The 10,925-nt window shown below is 26.2% G+C and overlaps 1 protein-coding gene across 11 annotated transcripts in view; it reads right to left on the reverse strand.

Moving 5' to 3' along the window:
* Positions 1 to 10,925, reverse strand: part of Ndae1 (Na[+]-driven anion exchanger 1) — a 178,264-nt gene that overhangs the window by 58,103 nt on the left and 109,236 nt on the right. For 9 of the 11 annotated variants that reach the window (XM_067050709.1, XM_067050701.1, XM_067050708.1 and 6 more), the window contains 2 exons: positions 5,044 to 5,106; positions 1,513 to 1,607 (listed from right to left, as the gene is read on the reverse strand). In XM_067050709.1, the coding sequence (XP_066906810.1) occupies positions 1,513 to 1,607; positions 5,044 to 5,106 (158 nt within the window). The remainder of the gene's footprint in view (positions 1 to 1,512; positions 1,608 to 5,043; positions 5,107 to 10,925) is intronic. The other 2 variants (XM_067050711.1, XM_067050710.1) reach the window with 1 other exon arrangement.

The raw sequence follows: 10,925 nt of genomic DNA on the forward strand, positions 1-10,925 counted from the left end.
ATATGTCCTAATAGTATCATGTTTAAAAAAAGTTACCATCTCCGGGAAGAAGAGGTAGAGAATGACAAAGACTTTAGCAAAAGGATCTGTTCAAGATAGATATACCCTTTTTTCCCCCTTCTTGGGATTAGTGGTATAAGGAGTAAGATAGATTTTTCCAGACACTGAATCTTAACCTGGCCTGAGATTGTTGTGGGTTGAAGATGGTGGAAGGAATTCTTAGTCTCAACTCAAGATTTCCACATTCTGTGATTTACAGAATTAGTAAACAATAGTAAAAAAAAAAAAAAAAAACCAGTATCAAAACAATGTATGAAGGGTCTTGGGCACAGTATGGTATAAAGAATTACTGTTTCTAGATCAACAATTATATATGGAGACAATATTCAGCACTCATTTTTTACTGCCAGATTTCTACACCCAATCTATTGAAGGGTCAGGTATTCACTTTTTAGAAGTGGGGTGAGTTGAAAGAGTTTACCGACACCAAACTCAATCCTAGGATTGAGAGTTAGGAGTTTAATTACCAAGCAATGAGCAACTCCACTCCTTACCAAACTAATTGAAAAAAAAAAAGCAAATTTGAACATCTCTTAGGATGCAATTTATCTTGATGAAAATTTTCAACTGAATGAATATTTAGAAATCCTGCAGGTTTTGTGTAAACAAAACTTTTTCTGTATTCAAATTTGTTAATATTTTTTTATTGAATTTTGATTTATTTAAATAGTAAAACACAAATCTCTTTGTGGTATGTTAGCATCAGATCACATTTTAGTGTAGGCCATAGTAGCAGTGACATTGACATTGACTGCCCAGCATGGTGATAATTGGTAGGTTGTGCTCTTGCCAACTACAATTTATATCATAGTTTTTTTTATTTCCTATTTTTTTTTTTTGCAAATATGAAATTTTTTGTATTGTGAAATATGAATATGACAAGAAAAATAAAACTAGAAGTTAACTTATTATTGGTGTTACAGGTAAAAATGCAAACTATGACCTTTTTCAAACTGGACAGTCAATTTCTTAATAAAGTGATGTTCTTGCCTTACTTTTGTATTAGTTTACTTATCTGTCTTATAAAATAAAAGAAATTAAGATGAAGTTTGAATATTTCATAGTATAAAGTTGGCGGCTTGGTGTTTAAAGATATCAAATAAGCAGGGTACATAATTTCCAATATACTACTTAAAAGAGGTCACATTTTGAATTTTGTTTGTTTCCAATTTGAACTTTTCTTGGAACAAACTATTTAGCTCATAGGTTTTTATAGTGATTGTAATTGCTTACGTAAATAAAAATTGTTTTGTAAATCCATTTAACACTGTTTTTATATTTTAAAGGTTTAAGTATCTATAATTTTCTGGCCTCAATATTTTGGCAAGTTGATCTAAGACTGTATGTACTTACCATTTTATGCATATTGTAACATAGACATTTATAAAACTTTATTGATTCATGATCATCCATTTACCATGCTTTTTAAATTATAACTGTTTACAATTTTACCTTATGATCTTGAGTAAGGTCTCCTGTACTTTGATTTCTTGACATTGAGGCAGTACTTGGACTGTTTGCCATGTGTCCTGCTTCTATTGAACTTCCTTTTTATATATATATAAAAAAAAAAAAGAATCATGAAACAAATAAAACATATTTTATAAAATTTCAAAAACAATTCTTTTAAATTTTAAAACTACTTGAAAAATTGTGATTATAGTTTATAATATATTAGGTAATAGAGAAATTAATAACAATTCAACATAATTTCAAAATTAAAGTATTTACATTATTAAATACCAATTTAAATTTGATACACAAGTGTTTAATAATGATTTGATTTAAAAGGAAGTTGTGTGAAATAGTTACATTAATATCAATTTAATAGAGGGACACTGTGGAAATTTAAAATAGATAATGTGGAAAATAGAAAAACTAGAGCTTTATCAACTAAAAATTTTGCCATGCCTCCTTATAAGACAATAAAGTATTGCTTAAATTGACCTATCATAGAAATTAAAAATTTAATTTTTAATTCAACTCTGCATAACAGAAATGACCTTCCACTGTTATATTGAGTGCAATAATCCAATAGGAATTAAAATCCACAAAGACACATTAAATAAGGGTTTAAGATTGATAATGTAGATTTGAATTAATATAAAAATTATATAACAGTTATAAATCTAATTTAATTTCAACTTTGAAATAAGTATGCCTCCTTAATGATGAAAATCCATTAAAATATTTTCACTATATAATATTTTATTCATAATAAGTGTCAAATTTTCTTCAAATTAGCAATGACTTATTTAGTTAAATATTTGTAGAAACACTATTTATTTCTAAAATAAATAAACCCATTGAATCTTTATATAAAATATTAATTTAATATTATTGAAATTGTGAAAAATAGTTGTGATATTCAATCATTAATATATTTTTTTTTATTAATTACCTAGGATATTTCTTCAGTTCCTGAGTTCTTGAATTTGAATACAAATTTAATTTTTATTTCTAATTAATCTATAAGTGTTATAATGATGGAAATATTAAAGTAACCAAGGGAAAGATAAATAGAGTGCAGTATGGAGAGAAATAAATAGTGAGAAATGATGTTGCTTTAATGTAAGTCCATGTTTTGGTCTAAGTTGAAAACCTTCATCACATCTAAGCATAACAAGATAAAATCACAGTAGAAATGATAATTTTTTTTATTTATTTCAATTATATTTTTCATTATTTTAAGTATAAATATTTTTCAAATAACATACCACTTCATTTTACGAATGTATATTTCTATATAAACTATTTTATTGTTTCCTGTTACCTCATGTAATGCTAAAATATATGTATTCTTTTCTTTTCTATTTTGGTTGTGTTTTGTTTTTCTTAGCTATGACAAGGGCATACTACTTAAGTTGAAATGTTAGCATAAATTAAAACAGAATTATATCTTACTGTTTGTTTCTTTCCTGACAACACTCCAACTATTTTCTCCTGTTTTAAAATCTAGATATATTATTATAACTTAATTATACATCAATTAATTTACATATAATTCCAATAAAATCATCAAATACATCTATCATCCCTGAAACTGAAGGCAGCTTAACATTATATTGGAAACTATGTTTTTATACAACACATCAATGACGTTTGCAAACTCAGAAAAGCATGCAATATTTACTTAACATTTAATATTTAATAAAAAAAAAAAAAAAAATAAAAAAATAAACAAATATTTACTGAAGCTAAGCCATGCATCTATCTACAAATAAAAATCAGTGTACAAACAAGATTGCTTATGTGGCTGGGTACATCTGGATTGCCATCGGGATCAACTCCAAAAGGTAAGCTGGAAACATGACAGTCAGTGTGAACAAAACAACAAGCCTAAAATTTGAACTAGTCTAAATTCTTTTCAGTTGTTCCTGAGAATTAAATTTTCCAAAACCAGTAAAGAGGTACAAACAGAAATTTATATCAATACATTTAGATAAATTTTACTTTAAGTATTCACTAAAAATAAAAAAAAAATTACAGATGATATCACCATCAAGTGCTCATTAATAATCCAATTTTATCTTTTTTAATAGATATCAATGTATATCAATTCATTTCTAAGCACTAAAAACACTTTCCTTTTCTAAAACACATTTTGCAGTCAAAATAATTATTGTTAATAATTTCAAGGAAGAAATTACCAAATTTATTTTATTTTTTTCTGATGACTAAACATTCAGTTTTGTAGGTTCTAATTAAAATCTGAGTAATATCTTACAGAATATCTAAAAACATTTTATGTGCAGGATAGCATGCTTAAATATCTAACAACAAAAGCAGTAAAAGCAAAAAAAAAAAATTTGAAAACAGATCATTTTTTTTTTTTTGTGAGAAAAGGCGCGAGCATGAGTTCAACTAAGGCACGAGTTATAACTCCATTTTAAGAAAATTTTAAAAAAGCTTAAATTCTGATATTAAATTTCGTAAAATTTATTAAATTAAAAAAAACTTGTTTTGAATGGCTATCTTCATTAAATTAAAAGGTATAATGATTACTTGAGATTTCAGCTTTTATGATTTCATAATAAAAATATGATGTATTCAATTAAAATATAATGGGGATAACAATAGAAATAAATTCATTAGTTTGGGAGTTGATGAGCAAAATGTTGACTGATTAATATGGAGCTAAAATGTTAGTATATATACAATCATGACCCTATCTATAGTCATACTAGAAATTTCTTTGATAGGGTTTTAACATGTAAAGAACCAAATTGATGAAATAGGATTCTACAATATTTGTTGTTACATGGTCAGAGCCAGTTACTATTCCAAACTTTATAGCCAATTAAAAGCGCTATGACAATTCAATCGCATTTAAGTGCATTGTTACTAATTGTTGGGGCACATATTTTTGGCATGGTTTTAATAATTAGGCTGACCCTTTTTCCAAATTTTAAATAATTCAAATAAATAAATGACCACATAATTACAATAAAGATTTGATGATTAATTCTATATAATCTAATGCTTCAATAAATTTTAATTTAGATTAGTTTCTCCCTTAATAGTATAAAATAGAACTCCCTCCCATTTCTAATAAATTAATATGTTTTAATAGCCTCAATGTTAAAGAAATTAATCAAATGATATACAAAATCCATAAAGTAAAATATAATGAATCAAAATATTAAATTTTATTATTTTATCTTCATAACAGATTTAATTATAGTTCGAGAAAATTTTATTTTATTTGAAATTAAATTTATGTCAAGAATAAAGAAAAAAATCAATAATGAAAACAGAATTATTAGGTTACTATTTAAAACTATTTTAGATAATTAACTTAAGATGATAAATCCTTTCAGTGAGTTTAAACTATCTAAGCACCTTTAGTGTATTTTAGAGATTTATAAATATTTCGGTTCTGAAATCAAATAGTTATTTAAAACCAATCAAACCTAAAAATTAATGAAAACAATAGAACTCGTGCCATAGTTGTCTCTAGGGCTACTTTTATTTTTTTTTTACCAGTGGTAGATGGTATGCTGAGGAACCTGCCAGCGTCATTTCTTGCACAGCTCACCTCCTCCACTGTGCCCCAATAATAATAAAATAGATTCAAAATAAATCAGTAAAAATTTAAATTCCTTTTCTTTCAGATAAATTTTTTATTTTCTCATGATAGTTTCTTGCTTTATTTGATCATAATTTTTTATAACAAATAAATACAGAAAAAATTTGTTTTCTTTTAAATCAAACTGTAACATTGGAATTTTGGAACATAAATAATATGCATGATTCCTGAAAATTCATAATTATTAAATTGCAAAATGCAATAAATTTTATTTAAAATTGAATGTCCCCAAAGATATCAGATCAACAAAAGAAAACCATTTTCTATTAATCATTACTTTTAAGAAAGGTAAGGACTAATAAAAAACAATATAATAATATTTTTTTATGAAAATATTTAAAGTTCTCTTGTTCAATTAAATTTTTTTACCCCAATAACAAACATAAGAACTAAATATAAACTAAATTCTTAATTAAATTATTAATTATTCACAAGTATTTTTTTATATTTGTTGAATAAAATGATGTAATAAACACAAAATGTTTTTTCATGACAACTCATGTGTGACATATGTATCCAAATGTTACCATAAGGATATCATATATCGCCAAAGTATTATATTTAAATTGAAAATAGATAAATAAATACGAGGATAAAAGAATTGGCTAGATATTAGGTATAATATTAATAATTATGATATTGACCTATGATTAAAAAAAAGGTTATTATTATTTCTATGTTTTAAATAATTTAATATTTTGGAATTCCATTGATTAATAACTACTTAATAAAAAATACCTCAGTTCTTTCTCAAGGAATAACCATGGCATATAGGCCCTTTTGTATGGGTATTACATTCATTCTCCAATATCTTTTTGTGTTTACCAGTTTATTAATTAGTAATATAACAAGACTTAGACCTAATAGTAAAGTGAATGTAATCAATGGTATAAGTTAATTGAGATAATAACATTATAGTATAACTAAATTTAATGCATTAACTATTGGAAAATGATTCAAATAGATAATATTTACATTGGCATTCAACATATAACACATATAGAAGACAATGCCATGATTTTGCTACTAATCTAGATTTCAATGTGGACTTATCTTTTATTTAAGATGAATTTAGGTACTTATTGCGCTTTCCTGATAGACTGAATTTCTTGTATCTACTTTCTCATGGTAAATTACAACTGCTGATCTCTGTCGAATGCGGCATTCAACACCTTACAGATTTCTTCACTAGTATACTCACTAAAAATCAATTTTCCTACCCATTCTTAATATTTAATTAGAGTGTTCATTTCAGAAGTTCAGGGTTCTAAGGTAGTTCAAAAGAAAATAATGATTTTCTAATTTTATCATCCTTTTTCCAAGGTAACTTCTAACTAGTCAGGAAACTATTATTCAGTACCCAATTTTATGCTTAAAGCTCAGTTTACCATTCTAGGTCTAGAATTATTTTATTTACTCATTTAACCATTCCCTCTGAAAACAATGATCCTTTTAGAAAAATAAAAAATAACTCGCTAATGGGTATATGACTTGTTATGACATATAGTTGCAAGCTGTTTAAATATAAAAGCTAATAGAAACCCACACTTGCCCTTCTAGAAGATGTTCAAAGCTCATTAAGTTGTAACTTTTTAACTAAGACAAAATAATTAATCATTAACTTGTATGTATATTGTAACATCCTCTTTTATAAGAAAATAGTTATTTTTTATATATAAATGATTTTTAAAATGTTTTCTATTATGTATCATTTCAGTATTGTTTATTTGTTGTATTAAACCTAAAGCAAGCTAACCAATTTTCATCAGTAAAATCTGCAGTCACAAAAGATATTGTTCAAAGCCAAGATGGTGGCATGTGTCCTTCCAAAAAGTCCATTGAATGGCGGCCATGAGCAGATTCAAATATCTTAAACTTTATTTAACTTCCCATCATACTTGTAGCTACAGTAAATTTAAGAAAAAATAGAAGTTAAGAATAAGTATTAAAGAAAATTATTCATAAAGGAAATCATAAGAAAAAACTCAAAACCATAGTTGAGAACGAACACTTATAGAAGGGGAAGTAAAAAAGCTTGGATTTTGGAGGGACTTGGGTTTTAGGTGCCGACGGGAAGACATAACCTGGATGCAGGAGATCCTGAACATCCTTTGTCTCTCTCCAGTGAGACACTTGGTTTAATCTGGACAGAGGAAGGACGTATCATGGATGCAGGAGATCCTGAACATCCTTTGTCTCTCTCAGTGGTAGACATCTAGAGAAAGAAGACATCGAACAGCCTGCCAAGAAGAAAAAGGTATTCTTTGTTTTGGATCGCTTGGTGAGAGGACGTCTCCTGAGAGTGGAGGTGTAGAGAATCTTTTGTTGACGGTTAGAAATAGCATTTTGGTAAAGAAGACAAAATGTTTTGTTTACACTTAGTGAGTGTTTGTTTGTAAGATAAAGAAAAAGAAAACCACCAATCAAAAGAAAAGTGTATAAATTGGTTAGTTTAGCTCAACATGTAATTAAGTATAATTGTAAAAGTGTTATTAAAGATAAGTGTTCTGATTACCTAGAAACCCGCCCTGAGATTAAGAGTTTAAAATGTTATTAAAAATAAAATAAAATTCTACTATCTTTTTAATATTAAAGCTTTTCATTTGAACCTAAGCTACACTTAAGATATGAGAATAAAAAAAAACTATCAATTTTCCTTTTATTTACTTTAAGTAATTTTTTAATATTACAATATATACAAACTTGTCTAACTTTGTAAATACCACATTATTGTATATATTATCAATAAAACCGATTCAAAGGTATTCTCTAGATGAGCCCAAAAAAAAAATTCATTATTGAAAAACTCAACATTAATGATAGACTTAATACAAGAGTAAACAGCATCCCTCTGCTGAGACAAGGCATCTCCAGGTTTCCTCTAAGTCCCTTCAGGGCTCTACCAGGATGTCTCTACTTGGTCAACAAGCTTTTTTGGATTTGTTTCTTTAACATAAATTTTTTTTCCCTAACAAGTACTGAAAACCAGTTCCTATCAAGCTTTTTCCTGCTTGGTTAGGAGATTGGTGCCTTGTCTAGCATGACTTTTTCCATAACATTTTCTGGAGAGGCATTTCCTCGAGGGTTATGATAACATCAAAAGACAAGTGCCTTTCTGGTTACCCTGTCTATCCTAGTCTATATCTCATTCTTACCTTCCTACATTAATAACGCTGAGAATATAAATCAACACACAGTATCAAGGTCTTCAGAGAGTTCATATCAAACACTTCTTCATACAGACTGATAGCTTTCTGGAATCGATTTTGAAAGTTTCTCAAGATAATCACACCAACATATGGCAAGCACAATACTTTTGAGAATACCAACTATTTTTTGAGCTAGGTAAATATTAAAATATATTTAATTTCTTTGTAAATATTAGTAGAACTAGTTAATTAATCATTTTAATTTTAATAAAATAATACAGATAACTTTTTATATGTTATCAAAAGGCATGGTGAAAATAATCTTATTGGCAAAATAATTATATAAATATATAATGATGAGAAATTAGTTGACCGTGGAGTATATATATGAGAAGAAGATGGTTAGGGATGTCGTCAGAGAATAATACAAATAAATTTAAAAAAACTTATTTATTAGTGCCAATATTTCGGCCAGAATTTCTAGCCTTCATCAGGTCTAAGAACAAAAAATAAGATATCAACCAGTGAATTAAGGATATATAGAAAGATTAAAGTAAATAATTGTACAGAATGAATAAAGATAAAAATAAAGTAATAAAAGAAGTGGAAAATAAAACGTTATATTGGTAATTAAAAATGTGAGTAAAATAACATAATTAATGAAATAAAAATATAAAGTTATATAATGGAAAGAAACAATGAAACATGAATAATTTAATTTAATAATAATAATATAAAAATTAAAGTTATGGAAAGAAAATATATGTAACTAATGTAATATGCAAATAAAAAAAAAAAAGAAGAATAAAGAAACAAAACATAAAAGTTAAGAATGAAAAAGAAGTAATTAGAAAGTATGAAAATAAAATAAGTAACAATGATTAATTTATTTATTTTTTTCTCCCATAATTTATATTCTTTAATAATTTTTAAATCATTTGTCATCACCCTTTTGTACGTTTCCTTTTAAATATTTTAACATTCTTATTTTTACCCTTCAAAGTAACTTGTAACATATTCTTCAACTTGTGGTATTTTCATCATCTCTTTTAACTTACTTTTTAACTCAGAATCTTGCAACCTGTGCTGCTGACCTTTACTTGCTTGTCTGTCGTCTTGCAAGCTAGGTATGTCTTGTTCTCTTTTTTCTTATCTTTCCGTTACCCTGTTCTCCTTCTCTATTCTTATCTTATTCTTCCTTACCAACTTTATTAGTTTTGTTCTATATATATAATTGTCATACTTTCCCATTAATTCTTTGTCTTGCTTAACTTTATATTTTGCTTCTTTATTCTTTTTTGACTTACATATTATATTAGTTAGATATATTTTCTTTCCATAAATTTAATGTTTAAATTAAATTATTCATATTTTGTTCCTTGGCATTATATAACTTAATATTTTTATTTCATTAATTACGTTATTTTACTCACATATTTAATTACCTATACATGGATTTTATTTCCCACTTCTTTCATTAATTTATTTTTATCTATATTCAGCCTGTACAATTAGATATTTACTTTAATATTTCTATATATTAAATATAGTATGTAAATATATCACTAGAAATTCTGGCCGAAACGTTGGCACTAATAAATAAGTTTTTAAAAATCTTATTTGTGGTATTCTCTGACCGCACTCCATCCATCTTCTCCTCATATTTATTAATATATAACATTTCCAGGTACAAACAGCAAATTTTAGAGTTAATGTTTAACTGTAACTGAGCAAAATTGTAAATTAAATGATTCATTAATGTATATTTAATTTACAAATTAACTAAAAGACCAAGTGTCTGTACCCACATTTGTAACTATAGTTATCACACTGTTAATTTATACTTATAACATTAAAATTAAATTAAACATTGTTATAAAATTTTGAACATTTGAAGTTAAAAACTAAAATATCAAGGAAATGAAAGATGAGATATTCACTTTTGTGATTTATATACCTGTTTGAAAAATATTATTAATGAAAATAAAAAAAATGTTTATAACAATAACAATAAGATTAAACAATGCCCAGAAATTCAAATAACTTAAACACATGGATAAGATGATTAAAAAAGTGCATAGAAAGTCAAGGACGGAAATAGTAATTAATAAAAACAGTTGTAATTTATAACAAGACTAGAAGTGAAAACAGGAAAAACATTAAGGAGAGTTTGACTAGTGCACTGATCTCAATTATGTTATATCCAATCAAATAATTACTATTTGAGTTAAATTGATTGATTTAAATAACTTAAAATTATGGATTTTTGGTCTGAAATGTGGGACAAAACAGAGTACTGAGAATTACTTAATATCTATTTAATAAAGAAGCAGTTGGCCCATGTAAGGATTATATATTTTTACTAGAGGCAGAATAGAACGATTTCTATTCTGCCTATAGTATGATGATTAAGATTATATCCATAAATATGATTTCAACTAAAAGTTAATTTTCACAAGCTGGAATCCACTTCTTATAATGGTCTCCATAATATTGTAACAAATAAATATGAACATAAAAACTGTCTAAAAGTGAACAATTAACATTAACTATAACTAAACTTTAAATTTAAAAAAAGAGGGATCAATTAATAATTAACTGCTAATTTCCTTTGTTATTTTCTCCTA

The sequence above is a fragment of the Halyomorpha halys genome, unplaced genomic scaffold (assembly GCF_000696795.3).
Source record: "Halyomorpha halys isolate HHAL.00 unplaced genomic scaffold, Hhal_1.1 Scaffold473.1, whole genome shotgun sequence".
NCBI lineage: Eukaryota > Metazoa > Arthropoda > Insecta > Hemiptera > Pentatomidae > Halyomorpha > Halyomorpha halys.